The 16,904-nt window shown below is 40.7% G+C and overlaps 1 protein-coding gene across 1 annotated transcript in view; it reads right to left on the minus strand.

Annotated features, from left to right (window-relative positions):
• Positions 1 to 16,904, minus strand: part of gfra1b (gdnf family receptor alpha 1b) — a 76,825-nt gene that overhangs the window by 9,610 nt on the left and 50,311 nt on the right. Inside the window, exons 4-6 of the mRNA XM_035405362.1 lie at positions 12,550 to 12,901; positions 939 to 1,048; positions 261 to 395 (exon numbers count right to left, since the gene is read on the minus strand). Coding sequence (XP_035261253.1) covers positions 261 to 395; positions 939 to 1,048; positions 12,550 to 12,901 — 597 coding nt within the window. The remainder of the gene's footprint in view (positions 1 to 260; positions 396 to 938; positions 1,049 to 12,549; positions 12,902 to 16,904) is intronic.

The raw sequence follows: 16,904 nt of genomic DNA on the forward strand, positions 1-16,904 counted from the left end.
TCAAAATAACCAGATGGAATATATTTTAAATGAACCACTGACACAAAATACACTGTATAATCCCAGAAGGTCAAAGATTCAGCTTTTTTACCATTGAAATTATAATGGGATCTCCAGCTGAATGGAAAAACCACTGGGTGACTCACAGCAGCTGTGACTCTCTGCCAGACAATGTCATTCAGGCAGGTGAACGCAACTCTCAGACTGTGTCTGACTCACTCAGACAGGTGAATGTGACTCTCAGACTGTGTCTGACTCACTCAGACAGCAGTTGTCAGTGAAGAACTGGCTGATCTTATCACACTCCTCTTTTCTGTTCCCACTGTTGCTGCAGTCACACCAGGGCGAAACACTGATCCAAGGAAACCGAAGGTAGTTAGGAGTCATCACTGTACCTGTAGGATGCACACACAGGTCACTGTACAATGCTTAGCACATGAAGGCCAGTATTACATTACACTCAAACGAGTTTTCTGAATATAAATATGCTTATATGAAATATATTTTATTTAGCCTTTATTTGTTCATCCTTTATTTTAAAAGGAAATCCCACTGAGGTGTAGAATCTCTTTTACAAGGGAGACTTGAGCTACAAGACTACAAAATCAGATATGAACAATACACAATAAAAGTAAAAATCACCACTAGTTAAGATCCGTTAAACACTACCAATATTGCCTCATGAATTCTTGTTTTTAATCCTCTTAGTGAAATGAATCTCTTAGTTTAGAGTGTTTTTGAAGGCTACTCCATGTCCAAGAAACCAGGAAGTTGGATACCAACTTGGATTGTGGTGAGATATATTACTCTAGATTACAATGAATGTTCCAGAGTCTTGTCTTTGAAATTTAGGATAATTTCTGTTTCAGCAGGATCGAATCTGTGTGAAACGCAATGTTGATTTTATGAACAGTCGGGGAAGTATATTTCAAGCTCACCAATGAGACCGGAGTAGGACAGCAGGCAGTCAGCATAATTCTCCTTCAGACAGCCAGACAGGGAACGAGGCTCTGGCTGGCAGTTGGCAAAAAAATCTGCGAGACGTGACCTGATAAGACAGAACAAATGATTACCTGTCTGATCGCCGAAAAAATCAAAGTGGACCCAAAACTGAACCCTGTACAAACAAGTTCATACTGTTCCTTCATACAGATACCCGCATGTTACAACAAGCTGCTTACTATTGCTAAGGCGTAGGCTACATGAAAGGAAAAATTTTATATTATGGGATAAATCATAGTTATGAATTTATCATCTACAAAATCAAATTCACTGCGCAGGCAGATAAAAATGTATAACCTGTAACTTTACAAAAAACAGGAAGGAACCATTGAATTGCAGCGTGCAAATGTATTGAATTTTGGTACAAAAGCTAAGGATTACTTAAAGATCTCAAGAAACACAGCAAACAGAGAGGTGCCTGTAACATGATAAAGCTTTTGAAGGGGTACATTAAATACATAAACCAAATGCACCAACCCTTACAGGGCTGGAGAGGAAATGCATGGTGACACAAGCCTCCCTCTCATTCATTGGTCTGTTGCCAGCCAAAGCATGTTCTGTTTTTTAAAATATATTTTATCAATTGGCCCAGACAGTTTTTGTGTGCAAGGATATTTTTGATACTGAAGGTTTACAGTTTTAGATGCAGCTAGCCTAGCCATATTGCCTGTGTTCTTGCATATGTAACATAGCCAAGCTACTTACAAAGTGAAATTGAAGCTATAATCATGTCTGACTATGAGGAAGAAGAGAACGTCAGCAGCATTGCAAAATTTTATTTATTCAAGCCTGAATTTATGAGCGAGGAGTTTCAACAGAGGTTGGAGAGAGAAGGTACGCTGACTTCATTTGAAGACAACTGGCCACATTTTCAGCCAATATGGGATGTCTAAAGGTATTTGGCAAAAGGATGTTTTTGTAATATTTTCTCCTACAGATTGGAATTAGAATTTGGAAGTAGGAAGCAGGAAACATTTTCAGTCCTGTTGACTTCTTGCTGCTTTGATTTTCTTCTCGCACATGTAGCACTATGGATGCAGGAAGCCATGCCGTATCTTTCCTTAACCCCTTAGCGCACATGCCAAATCTTGCCAATCCTTGCCCATTTAGGGGGTACCCTTTTTAAAGCTTTATAACTCCAGATGTGAACATCACAGACTTGAAAAATGGCTTAAATAAAGCAAGACATTTGTACCATTTACAATGCTATATTCATAATTTTGGAAAAAATAAAGTGCCACATATGCAATTGTCTAGGAAAAAATCAAAAATGAATTTGCTCTTTTTTTAGTTTGCCATGAAACACTGAGAGATTGCATATATACAGCAGGTTAAACTATACATGTCCTGGATCAAAAACATAAAACATAAGGGTGGATATGTAGAACTACTATAGATCTATGAAGCAAAAACTAAGCAGTGTACCCAGCGTCTCCAAATCTATCCAAAATGTCTAAATTATGCATTGCTGTAAATCACAACATATTCACATATTTCACTACAAATCAACTGTTATGACTCAAGAAACTCACTGTTGCATCATTTTCAAGTGGGAATTACAAGCTTTTCATCAGTAGAGTGGTCTAAAATATCTAGGGGTCCAGAAACCTATACAAAATCTCTCCAAATATGAATAAAACGCTTTTTTTCCCCCCACTATAAAGCATATAAATGAGCCCCTTATGAAGGTTTAAGATGAAACATTGATATCAGATTTAAAAAATAATGCGGTACAGTACCTAAATGTGTAATAATTAACTCTAGAATGTATTTCTATACTCTGTACTCTCGTATGTTTTCTTGTATGGGATGGGATGACATGAAAACAATTTTTAACCGTCCACCACGTTTTGGCAATGTTCCAACTCTCACGTCATCACAGTCGCATGCATCACAAAAACTAAAGTACTAACAAATGCTTACATTAGTGTGAAATATCCTCATTATAATACCACTAACCTATTTAAAGACACTCAATTTCAAAAATAACGTATATAACCAAAATATTTTGAGCAGTAATACTTACATAGCAATGATGAAATCTTATCTGAGTACATAGAGACAGAGACAGTAAATCAATAATTTTCTGTCTTACTCCAGAAAACAACATCAGCTAGGTCTATCAGCAAACATATGGCTTAGCTATGCTCAGAAGTCCTCAATAATAATAGTATTTTCCGAAAAATTACGAAAAATCGTTCACAACGTTTCGTCAGGTGCAGTGTCTTTTACTGCTACCACAGAGTGGATGGGTAAGTTAATGCGATGATGAGAAAACTTTGTTACGCTGACTTATTAAACACTATTCCAAAAGCAAAATTAGACATGTTATACATCGTTAGAAAGCTTATACTCTCACCTACTGTCAATCAAAACAGACTGTACTAAACAGGACGACAACGCCGTTAACACGTGTGGTTACACACAGCTATTTTGGAAGGTACCCAGGCTTCACAAATACGTACCGGTTGCAGTGTAGTACACTGTAGCATAATTGAACAGTGTATACTTAGCAAATAGTATATTATAGTTATGGTTCTCTAGTCTCTATTCTAGTTTTAGCTATTCTATTTATTTTTTATATTTGAATTAGTCTATTTAGTTATTGTATATAATTCAGCTTTTAATTGTATTTGTTTCTTTTACCTCATTGTTTTTGTATTTTGATTTATGTCAAGTGGCTGCTGTAACACTTTAATTTCCCTTTGGGATTAATAAAATACTCTATTTATATGATTGGCAGTTTAAAAACTGGTATTTTTATTAGGCCCACTCTGTACTAGTAGCTACATAAATTTCAAGCAAATCATATTGATTAACCACCATACTTTGTTTTTGTAGAGACTTGCATTTTTGTTGTACCCTCTGCTGGTTAATGTATATAACCGTAACCAGGGACAAGCGCGCTGAAAACCCTAGAGGGAAGTACAGTTCAAAGTGCAGGGAGCGACCGCATAGTTTAACTTGGACCCTGTAGGTTAATCTGATGAACACAAACAAAAGCAGCAGCAAAACTGTCTAAAAGTCTATGCAACATACCATCAAGTAAAATCAAGCTTGCGTGTGTCTATTCCTCTGCCGCAGACAAGTCGCAGGCATCAGCCCAAGGATTGGTACGTGATGTCACCGTAACACGGAAGTGCTTCCGTCGGCTACACCAAAGATATTTTATATATTAAGCTTTGAGTCTCTCTGGCTACATATACAGGTCCGTGTATGGTGGTGACGTCACTCACTTATCCTTAGCAGTTTTATTTCAGACCGCAGCAGAAAGCTCTGCTGCGCGTGAACTTCAGAAATGCTTGGGAAAATGTAGCTTGTGTGGACGCTACTGCACTACATGGTCAATAAAAGAGCTTTGCTACTGAAAAGCTATTTGATTCAGAAAACAGCGATGCTACCACCACGCTACTGAGAAATGTAGTTAAACTAGTAATGACGCTACTTGTAGCGACGCTACTGCCGAACACTGGTTAAACGTAACAATAACTGTCGTAATTATGGGAAACCGGGACATTTTTGGGGGCACTGTAAAGCACCAAAGCAATACAGAAACGATGGCCCCTCAATGCGCAATTACGCAGAGGGTGACACTGAGGATTTAGCGCGCAACTACGCAGAGGGTGACACTGAAGATTTAGCGCGCAACTACGCAGAGGGTGACAGAGGTTTTCAACAAACGTTTTGCAAGCTTGAATGAGTCAGAATTTAACGTGCAACTATGCAGAGGGTGACACTGACGTTCTGCGCGCTTGAATGGCAGTCAGAAAAAGGCTACAAGGCAAGCTTGCATAAAGCGCAGCTGGCGCAAAAGGAAGTATTTTATTTGGGACAAAAGATTTCGCAGGGAAGAAGGGAAATCGCACAGGACCGCACGGTAGTTGTAAGAAACACCCCTGGACAGTAAGGGACCTTTATTTATTTTTACTAGATGCATTAAAAATGAAACCTACTGTACATAGTCAATTCTGCTTTCGTGTAGTTTTAATTACGATGTTGTATATAGCCTACTAGGTGTGTCAAGATTTCCTTGATACTGCTGCATTCTTCTCCAGTCTCAATTAGATTTGAGACGACCAGATATCCCCGCCACTGTGTTATCATAAGACAGTCGACGACCCTACGCCAAGATGACGAGGTCTCCGAGGGGGGAACATTCAGCACCGGAGAATCTTGGACCCCCGAGGGCAACAACAAACTCTTGCCGTGAATGGGACCAGAGACTGAGACAATGACAACCATATACTGACACGCACTACACACTCTTACTGACATGCTGGTCACCAATCAACACCCTGAGCCGACCAGAGGAGGATGGGTTTCCCCCTTGAGCCTGGTTCCTTCCGAGGTTTCTTCCCATCTGCCACAGGGAGTTTTCGTTGCCACTGTTGCCTAAGGCTTGCTTCTGTGGGGGTTTAGGCCAGGGTTGTCTGTAAAGCATACTGTGACAACTGCTTGTGACCAGATGTATTCATTCACTTACACTGATTCCCCCTTTTTATTTTATTTCTTAATTCCTTTTATTTTACTTACTTTCGTTTTTTCTCTATGTTCTGTACATTTCTTGAAAGACAAAGTTTAGCGTATTCCAACTGTGTCTGTATATGCCATTCATGGCCAGCATACACCCACTGTTACATTTATGTATAGGGTACCCACACAAATGTATATTTGATCTCTATTCCTGTACCCCTCTTGAAATGATGATTTGATCATAGATGTATAGGTGATCATATGATGAGAGAAGGAAATTGTTAGATTTTGGTGTTTTTTTTAGTAATGTGTCTCGTTTAAAGATTTCAGAGTCATAAATGGTTTAAGTCCCCACACCCATCCTGTGTCCGTCTGGGTGTTGAGTACCCCTTTTCAAATGCAAGCTCTCCCCCGCAACTTAAGCCGCGTTTCCACCGCAGGAACTATACCCCGGAACTAGGAACCTTTTGAGGAACTCAGTGCGTATCCACCGCAGGAACTAGGGTCTACATTTAGTTCCTGGGGCTTTATTTTACCCCCCAAAAGGTTCCTGCTCAGGGGGGTAGTACTTTCTGAAAGTACAGGAACATTTTGGGTGGAGCTTGCAGCGCTGAACATTTCTGATTGGTCGAGTACTCGCAGCATTTTTTTGTATTTATTTTCCGCCATTACCCGCCATGTTTGAAAATATGCAGGCGCAAACCTATTAATTTTCATAATAACTTCAAATCAAACTTGTATGTTAAGCGGCGCAGTAGCCTACTTTTGGTTATAGCCTGCCAACGTCTTGGAATTATAACGTGTGCTCTTCTGCTCTTTTCTTGCTTTAGTATTCGTTTTATAAAATGCTAAGCATTCGTGCTGGGACAGCATATTACGTACTAAAACATTCAAACGGATTAATTCGGTTGCTGAATATTTTCTTCCGGATTTTCTTTGTTAGCCCGTTGTAATTGACTCAAAACGTTTGATACAGTTATGTGAGGTAGGCTATGCGGTAGTTCTGCGTAATTCACATTGGCGATACAGTAAAAGCAAACTGGAAATCACCTTCCGCACTTTTTGTCAGGGTAAAATAACAGGTTAATTCTAGTAATCGTCCCTTTAGCTTTTTCAGACTGCCGTAATTTTACTCTGCCATTCTTCAATTCCACAAAAAGACCAGGAAGACTATGGACTAATTTATGGTGCATGGTTCGCATCTGGAGGGCACACTTCGCTGCTCGGCTAGCAGTAACTTCGAAGGAAAGCAAACGGTGGCTGTACCACTACTAATTTAAATTTTCACGCAAGTCTGAGTTTTCGTTCTATTCTTGTCATTTTGCGATTAGCCTATATGGAATTGACGATGAGAAAGTAATCAAACAGCAAATTGTTTACAACGTGTACATGTTTTCTGCTGTTGTTGCCAGTTATACATATAAATGTGAATGCATTCTGTCGCTTTGGATGTCAAGACATGAAAGCGAATATCCGCATAAAAACATAATGAATGTGTTTGAGAGGATATATAAAACAGTTACAATCTGAATATTGGCCTGTTATATCCTATTTGTTGCATAACAACGGTCCAAATTCAACTACCAATGACAGTTTTGACAGTTTTTGCGGTGGAAACGCAGACAACCATGGGCTGAAGGAACCTTTTAGTTTCTTGAAAAGTAGTTCCGGGTACTTTTGGTGGAAACGCGGCTAAACTTTGTGTCTACAGCTGCAGTTTCTCGCTGCAATTACTGCTATTTATGCTGTAGTCTGCCTATGTCTAAATAAATATGACATTATTTATGCGCAGCACACAGGTAGCAGGGATGGCAAGTTGATATTTAGTCTTTTGTTGTATTTATTATTTGAAATACGTATTATTATTCTATCTGCCTCTGAGGTGCTCTGAAATGTGCATTCTCTGCTAAGCTGAGCAATGGATTGGAATACGTGTCTGACGCCTTTTTGGCTGGACCGTAGTCTGACTCACAGGATATAAACTGTGAGTATAAACCTACCATTGGCTGACTATTTCAGTCGGAATTCTCTTCCCCTTCCGCTATCTGTGTGTTACAGTTTTTGCAAGGGCACCGTCGCTGCATCCTGGGCTTAGCGCCGCCCAAGATAGGTCTGGCTATGCGAGACTAGCTGGACCGCAACAGCGGGGCCAGCCCTACAAACGCGAATGTTTGTGACTGAGTGATGAAGTTACACCATTGGTCGGCCGGATGACGTGCGTTAGGTCCGGCCATAGGGCGTGGTCACACGTGCGAAATTAACATTGGCGAATATTCGCCTGCCGTTCACTTCCATTCTATGCAAACAAAGGGACAAATAAAATATTCGCTTCAGGTGGTGAAGCAAATTTGCATCTTCGCTTCGTGTGGAGTTCAACTTTGGCAAACTTTGGTCATTCGCCTGCATTCGCACGTGTGACCATGCCCTTATACTAGGTTTTGACCTGGTCTTGTTAACTCATACTTTGGTTGCAGTAGCACTGAATGTCTGAGTTCAGTAATCTCGGCACGCCAGCGTGCCGGCCACTAGGGGCGTTGTGCTAAGAAGTTAATCAGTCAGGTCTGTGTGAATCAGTCAGGGCTACGTTAATCATTCAGAGTGGAGTTCATTCGTCATGCTAGTGTTAAAGGAAAAGACTATATACAAACTAGTGTTGTTTCGATACTGATACATTTGATAATGTCAACTTAACATTGCTTTTCAAAAATATTTAACAAAATATCTGACACAAAAAAGAATTAAGTTGAAGTTACTCAAGACCATGCTAGACAATTTTACCTTTTATAGTATGGTCAGTTTGTATTTGTAAAATGCAACTGGGGAAAAGGGCCTCAATTAACTTGCTTGTGAGAATTTTGTGAACAATAGCAGTGCACATGCTAACCCATCCAAATACCTTGTAATCTTCACTTCAAGACCTGAGAATTACAGGGTTCTACCTACCATTTTTACAGTTCTGAGACAGAGAGCTTTTTCCCGGCTCTGATCATCTTCTTGATCATCCCTGTCCCTGCTCTGTCATTTCCAGTCCTGCTCTGTTATCCCTGCCATTGCTTGGTCATTCCAGACCCTGCTCGATTATTCCTGGCCCTGCTTGATCATTCCCAGCCCTGCTTGATCATTCTTGGCCCTACTTGATCATTCCCAGCCCTGTTTGATCATTCCTGGTGTTGTTTGATCATTCTCAGCCCTGCTTGATCATTCCTAGCCCTGCTGGATCATTCCTGGCCCTGCTGGATCATTCCTGGCCCTGCTGGATCATTCCTGGCCCTGCTGGATCATTCCTGGCCCTGCTGGATCATTCCTGGCCCTGCTGGATTATTCCTGGCCCTGCTGGATCATTCCTGGCCCTGCTGGATCATTCCTGGCCCTGCTGGATCATACCCGGCCCTGCTGGATCATACCTGGCCCTGCTGGATCATACCCAGCCCTGCCTGATCATTTCTGACCCTGCTCTGTCATTCCCAGCTCTGCTTGGCCATTCTTGGTTTTGATGGTTCATCAGGGTCCCTGCACAAAGATTCCTTACTTTCTAGTGATTCATATTTTCATTTTATAATAGGTTGTTCAAAAAATATCTTAAATTAAAGCCGCAAGCGGCGTTGGGAGGGGTCCAAGCATTGGCACTATCACGCCCCCTATGGAGCAATTTTAAAATGGCTTTGTCCTCATGACCATATACCTTCACCCAACATATCTACTGAATATCATGATGATTGTATAAAATATTGATGACTTAGTTGCGTCGCCATGGATGTGTCCTGGCCGCTTCCTGTAAAGGCCTTTACTATGTTGTAACACTTAGTTGGCATGTCGTAACAGTTAGATGGCCCGGTGTGTATGTACAGCTGCAGCGGTTCCATGCCGCAACTAAAAAAGGTGTCACACGTGTTGTCACGATGCCAAAATTTTGACTTTGATACCGATACCAGGTTTAGTATCACGATAATTGATACTGAAACGATACTGATTCAATACTCAGTACCTAACGATACTGAAATTACCTTAATAGATCAGAAACGTAATGTCCACAAGGGTTGACCTCGTTTGTTAAAAACCTGGTTTATTAACAACCTTTAAGTTGAAGCCTATTCAACATATCAATAAGCATAGACCTATAGTGTTACAACACTAAACCATAGAAAACTATTAAATGTATTTCAAAAATTAAACAATTAAAGTAAATAATCTTTAAACAGGTCTTTCACTTTAAAATAGATCAAAAAACAGCATATTTCAATAACAATACAGCATCTTCCTATAATGAAATATTTACAAATTAGAGCAGCTATTGCTACTGAAGTGAACTAAGTCTAAGCTTGCACTGTATCAACGACGGAAAATACACAAGCGCACGTCACCTCACTTGCCAACCTTAGTTGCTACTACCATCTAGCGAAGATTGACAAATTACACTTTTCATCCTCTCAATCGGTAATGCGGGAGACACATTTCCCTGGCTTTTACATTTGACGCAAAACTACCGAACGGCGGAAAATTCTAATACCGAACAGTTTATTTTCTTTTTTTTTAAGTCCCGAAAAAGTGCTGAAGTCTCGGTGTACCGTGCAACACTACGTCAGACACAAACCTATTCCAATCCATGGCTCAGCTTAGCAGAGAATGCACATTTCAGAGCGCCTCAGAGACAAAGAATAATAACACACAAATACACATTTCAAATAATGAATACGACATTGAGAAAAAACTAAACAAAAGACGAAATATCAACTCGCGAACTGCGTGCTGCGTGCAGAGTAGCCTACCGTATTATTTATTTAGACATTGGCAGATGAGAAAATTTTCGGTTACACTGACCTATAAAACGCTATTCCAAAATCAAAATCAGACATGTTATACATCGTTAGAAAGCTTATACTGAATGAATGAATTGTCAAGCAAGCCAAATTATACTAAAAAGGGCGACAACGCTGTAAGCAACAGGTGTGGTATTACGCACAGCTATTTTTGAAGGTAGCCTACCCAGGGATCACAAATGCGCGTATTTCACAAACGGATTGTCCAAGACAATATATGACCACTCGGTCGCAAAAGGGACATCTTTACTCGTAAAACTAGTGGTAAGATTGTATATTTATTCAATGTTTAGTCCCAGATATTGACTGTAGAATGACATGGTATAATTTAAAAAAAAAAAGATTTGTCTTGTTTATTTCATTATTCAGTGAGCAGCATTTTCACTGCTGTATTGGCCTATTTTAGGGCTAATGTCGGGTTTCTTGCTGCTACGGAATATTACATTACAGGCATTCGGCAGACGCTCTTATCCAGAGCGACGTACAACAAAGTGTATAATCACAACCAGGAACAAGTGTGTCGAAAACCCTAGAGGGCAGTAGCCTACCGTTCCAAGTGCAGGGAACAACCGCATAGTTCAACTTGGACCCTGTAGGTTAAACTGATTAACACTAACACAAACAAGAACAGCAACAACACAGTCTATGAAAAAATACAAGCAATAGTTAAGACTAGTTAAGTCACCTACGAAACAACTACCTACCTAGTTACAACCCTAAGCTTACAGTCAATTTAGAGATTAAATTGAGAATATGATTTCTCTCAGCATAATGACGTATTCAAAGACTAAACGAACTCACCCGATATTGTCTTCAAATGGATCCATGTCAAAGAAAAGTAAAGATTCATCCTCTCAAAGCTTTTACTAACAAACTTGTAGTAGCAAAAAACGAAATCTCAACTCGCCATCCATGCTATCCGCTTCCTACGCTCAGAGTACCGTATTATTTATTTAGACATTGGCAGAGTACTGCATAAATTGCGTCTTTTGTTTATATTCAATGTTAGTAATTACAGCGAGAAACTGCAGCTGTAGACACAAGATAGTGTGTTATGTTATGGTAGCAATGGAACGAAGCTGACTACATATGTATTACCGTCATTGTTTTATTATACCAGCAGGTTTTCGTGCATTTGCACAGAAACTCAAAACCTACCAATAAAATGGTTTAGCTATTTCTCAGCATAATGACAGATTCAAAGACTAAACAAACTCACCCGATACTGTCTTCAAATGGATCCATGCCAAAGAAAAGTATTCATCCTCTCAAAAAGCTTTTACTAACAAACCTTTAATAGCCTAGCATGCACTCTGGCTGGCACTTCCATTGCTTCCCCGACGTTCAGACCCTCCCCTCACTGATAAAAACTAGACCCTACGGTGTCTGATTACTTGCGTCGCCATGGATGTCGCTTGCCGTAAAGAAATTTACTAGGTGTCGTAACACTTAGATTTGGAGCTCCGGGTCTTCCGCACTCCATCTAATAAAAAAGTCAAAATGGCGGGCAAACAATATGGTGGACATAGGTGGTGCCAATGGCAAAGTTGTAGAGCACGTTCAGATGCATAGGTCGATGAAGTTTTGTGTTGATCTAACGTATGGTGTGGGAGTTATGGCCTTTTACGCATAACCCTTTGTTATAGCGCCACCACCTGGCCGACATAGGTGGTTTTTAGTGCCTGAGTAGTGGGGGGCCATAGGAACCCACCTGCCAAATTTGGTTGCTCTAGGACTTATGGTTGCTGAGCCTCAGACACGTTTAGCGAAGAAAAATAATAAGAATAATAATAATACTAACAGATACAATAGGGTTCCACCAGCTTCGCTGCTTGGACCCCTAATAATAATAATAATAATCCTATCAGATACAATAGGGTTCCACCAGCTTCGCTGCTTGGACCCCTAAATATCCTCCATGCTGAATGACTTGTTAGCCTATACAGGGGCTGCAGTGTGTTTCAGAAGCTATCTGAGGTGTGTTTCTGTGCAGTCCTTTTGGCCCTGGATGAGTCTCGATTATACCAACACAGTCAGGTTGTTTGCCTACGTCAGTGAATTTGTATTTATTGAATGAGTAGCCTATTTATTTAAAGTTTGCTTTTATTTTCTTTTACATTAGAACATTAGCTCTCATGGATGTGAGAATTTGAAAAAAGGCAAGCCAATATGGACCCACCTGCAGATGTAGCTGATCTCTCAGGTCTGCAGACTCACCTGCAGATGTAGCCGATCTCTCAGCATGTCTATGGCTCACCTGCAGATGTAGTTGGTCTTGCAGGATGCCTGCAGGGACAGGCAGTTGGGCGTCTCCTTGCCCTCATAGGAGCACACAGGAACGATGGTCTGGCGGCGGCGCTCGGTGCAAGCAGACTGGTCAGAAGGCGGGCAGGAGCAGAAGAGCATGCCATAGCTGTGTTTGGGCGGGACCTTGTCAAAGAATTGCCGCAAAGCCTTGTGGCACTTCCGCTTGTTGCAGACCTCGGCGGTGGAGATGCGGCTGGTGCAAGGGCTGATGTAGGCAGACCGGTGCTTCTTACACATGTCGTTCAGGTTACAAGCCTTGGCTGCATTCAGGCAGTTGTTCTCCTTTGTCAGGGCAGGCTCACCTGCATTGGGAGAGAGCAGTCGGCAGTGTAGTGAGAAGATGATCTCTGTGCAATTTCATGAGAACATATTTTATCCATGCTAGCAGTCCAAAAGACAGCATAAAAAGACGCTGCATAATAACTAACCTGAGTACTGTTGACAACTCTTAGCAGAAAAAACAGGAATTATCTTGCATTCTCAAAGCAAAAATATTGCAAATCGTTTGTTAATGTAATGAACAATGTGTGTTTAGGGTTACATGATGAAAATACCAAGGAAAATCTACATATTGTATAAAGGAACTTGAAAAGGCATAATTGCCCAAGTTACTTCCGGGTTTATACTCTGTTTGGTTGACTGGACAGTCTGTAAGTGAGGCTCCACTTCATATGCAGAGCTCTGCTATCTGCATAATTTTTAAGATTAATTACATTGTTTATTCAATTATTCAGTCCAACAAATAAACATTCAGTAGCAATAGATGCATTTCAATATAAACATATGGACACTGAGTTCAGTTTTCATGCCGGGCGCTCCTATACAGCAAAAAAAAGGTAAATTATTGATTCATCCACCAATGAAAGTTGTCATATTAAACCTTAATATTCACCATTGTAGTTGGCGTAACGCTCACTTCAGTGTAAGATGGAATAAGATACACAATATAATCTCGGATAAACATGCTATAAAGTGTTTCTCAGCTATGAAACATGGACATGTGTAGGTCTAATTCATCTGCTACATTAGCATTGATGTATGAAGTATGGCATACTGAAGATAACCCCATTTGTCAAGCAGATAGCTTAACAGTGCTCATCTGTACAATAAAGCTCACATCCTTCCCCTGCCCTTTTTTGACAGTTCTCTTAAACTGCCAAGAAAAAAACCAACCAATATTTATTATGGGATTACTGTTACAAGCCAGGTGTTACAGGAGTTGCTGGTATAAGTTGTTACAGGCAAACAAAAAGGAAAATATTTAAAATGATATGTACTAAGAACTAAGCCAAGCACAAAAATTTTACAACTCTTAATGATTCATTTGCTGTTGTCATCCCCCCCAAGGCAAATGAATGAGCAGCCCACCCAAAAATCCCTCTCATTAACTGTGTACACTCTTACACTTAACTCTCAGACTTGTCTTGTTAATTGTCTTAAAAACAATTCAGTGGCTGTTGACCTCACACTAACACTGCTGAGCACAGTTGGTAAGGAAACAAACCTCAGAGCAATGAGTAATTCTGCCCTGCCTTTGTTATCACCAGTTAAGAAACAACAGCAAGCTTCAGGTATAATGCTGTATACAAATAATTCTTTCCTATTGTGGAAACATTACAGCCTTTACAATACCTAGTTTAAAACAACTGCTTTCATCGCCCACCACCAGCTAGAAACTATGGCGTCTGATCAGTTTTAATTGTACCTCTGAGTGAATTGGCTTGTTCTATGGTGTCAGATTTGGCCTGGAACCATGCTAATGCACAGATCTTTAAATTATACAGATGAGTAAATCTACTCACTGATGGCCATTAACAACAGTAATTTCAGATTAAATAAACGTCAGTCATATATAAGCCACACCTGCGTAAAACGGATAGAAGCTTATTTTCAGAGCTGCTCAGTCTCTAGATAATATGCCATACAGCATTTCACGCACACTCTCAATCTCTGCTCTATCCTGAAGAGCAGGAAACTACTGACAACAGCATTTATCTCCACACAAAAATTAGGCTAAGTATTTGGTATTTGTGAATGGAAAGCGCAATGCAGCTGTGCATGCTGAGGTCACAACAGACAGTGATGAACACATCTCTGATCATACTTCCCTGATCAGCCACGATCAGTTAAAGCCGTCTACGTGGTTACGTCAGCTATCCCTACTTCCACAATGTTCAGAGCCGGCTCTAGCCCGTTTTCTGCACCCCCCCCCCCCCCCCCCCCCCCCCATTTGGACAGTAGAATAGGCATTCCGCATTTAACTCATGGCTACGGGGCGCATTTTCATCCATATGTTTGTGAACGATCGCGTTTATATTAACCGCTGTTTTTAATATAATTCAATATTTAGCTAGCTAGCTAGCTAGCCAGGATAACAAGCATATGCCGTGAGACTATTCTGAGCTAAAACCAAGAATTTTATTATTGGCCCGGTGACGGCGAACCTATCATAAAGCTAACTGGCATTCAAACCCAGTTTCAGAGTGTCTTAGACGTTATGTCTATACTGCGCGCACGACCACAACATTTAAAAAGCAACTGCTAGGGAGATGAATTTTATTGACTGATTGACATGGTTTCATGCAGTTTTACTGATAAAAATGACCAAAATTGGTGCTAATTGTATGGTATAAAACAAGAAGGAACTATTTTTTCTTGATAGAATCATTGTTTTCATAGAATTAACGACCAGGTTTTTTGCTAAACGTTGCAAATAGAACTACCAACCAGAGTTTTGCTTGACGACGGTAAAATAATATGCCCAAACGCCCGCGGAAGAATATTTCACTTTCAGCTGATTAAATCGATAAAAATCAATAAATATAAAAGTAAACATATATAATCATTGTTGGTAACCCGCTGTATAAGTGGAATAACCCTGTCCCGTTATTGGAAAATAATGTACTTCGGGGCTGGTCAAGCTTGTTAGGATATTTTGCCCTTATTCGTGGAGTCAAATGCAGGACGATGAAGAACACGCTGACAAAGTTTCCTCAGAGGATTTGTGGTTTAATTCAATGCGCAAGGGAGAGACAGACCCAGCACACTCGGGCGCTGCGCTGAGAGAATCTCTGCCCATCACACTGTGTGGTGTCTAGATATACAGTTTTCATTCATACACATCAAAAGGTTGAGTTAAGTGGTGGACCGGAGACAAAATGGTCTTGTCCCTTCCTGTGGACCCTCGCAGCCATTTAGCATAGGAATGTGACCTCCTTGCTGCAGACACTAGAGGTGTTATACGGAGACACACTACAGAGGTGCTAGACATACAGGCATACAAACTACAGACACAGTGATGGCAGAAACGGAAACACAATACACTATATATAATATATATATGTATACTACATAAAACTGGGACCTATCAGTCCCCCATTTTGTATTTGGAAATATGGTGTCAAACGCCATATTCCCCATAACCTATTCAGGCCTGTACCCCCAGCGAGCAAGCACATGGCGACAGTGGCAAGGAAAAACTCTCCTAGAGTAAAGGGGAGAAACCTTGAGAGGAACCAAGGCTCAGCAGGGGGAACCCATCCTCCTTGGGTTGGCCTGTGTGCATGATAATTACCAGAAAAATGAAAATGTTACATACCCACACACATTGGAAGAAATGACCCATACAATACATACAAACAACCCCACCCCAAGGGACAGTAATCACTATCTTTAAGCCATTGGGTCACAGTTGTTGCCTTTTATCTGCATTGTGGTGTTAGGGTTCTACACCCAGCTATCAAGTGCTCAAACAGAGATGTTAGTGGTGACATCAAGAGTGACCAGAATAGAGCTGATAGTGGTAGGAGTGTCAGTTGGATTAGTGCAGTTGGAAGTGTTAGGCAGTAGTTTGGTTAGAAAGTAGTCCTCCTTTTGTCACCAATATTGTGCCTGTTGCTAACAGGTATTAGCCCAATCCCAATTATTAACATTTATTTTATAACCAAAAAATGGCATTTGCTGTGGACCCAGTGGCTCCCTCCCATCATGCGATATCCTTATGTTTCCTAATTATATCTAATATATATAATTTTGTTACACAGAAAACCTAACCTAACCTGAAGCACTTTACACCAGTGATGAATGATTATGTGAGTGTCTGATTAATACAGCCACTCGGGCAGGCAGAGGCTCTCTTTCAGAGGAATTCAAAATTTAGGTCCACTATACATTTTAGGGCATGTGCCAGGCTTTATACAATTTAGGGCATGTGCCAGGCTTCTCTGGAGGGCTGCATGTGCCTCACCTCTTAGCTGAAGGGCATATCCGTATATGGCCTTCCGAGTGGGACAACCATCTTCCTCC

The sequence above is a fragment of the Anguilla anguilla genome, chromosome 2, assembly GCF_013347855.1.
Source record: "Anguilla anguilla isolate fAngAng1 chromosome 2, fAngAng1.pri, whole genome shotgun sequence".
NCBI lineage: Eukaryota > Metazoa > Chordata > Actinopteri > Anguilliformes > Anguillidae > Anguilla > Anguilla anguilla.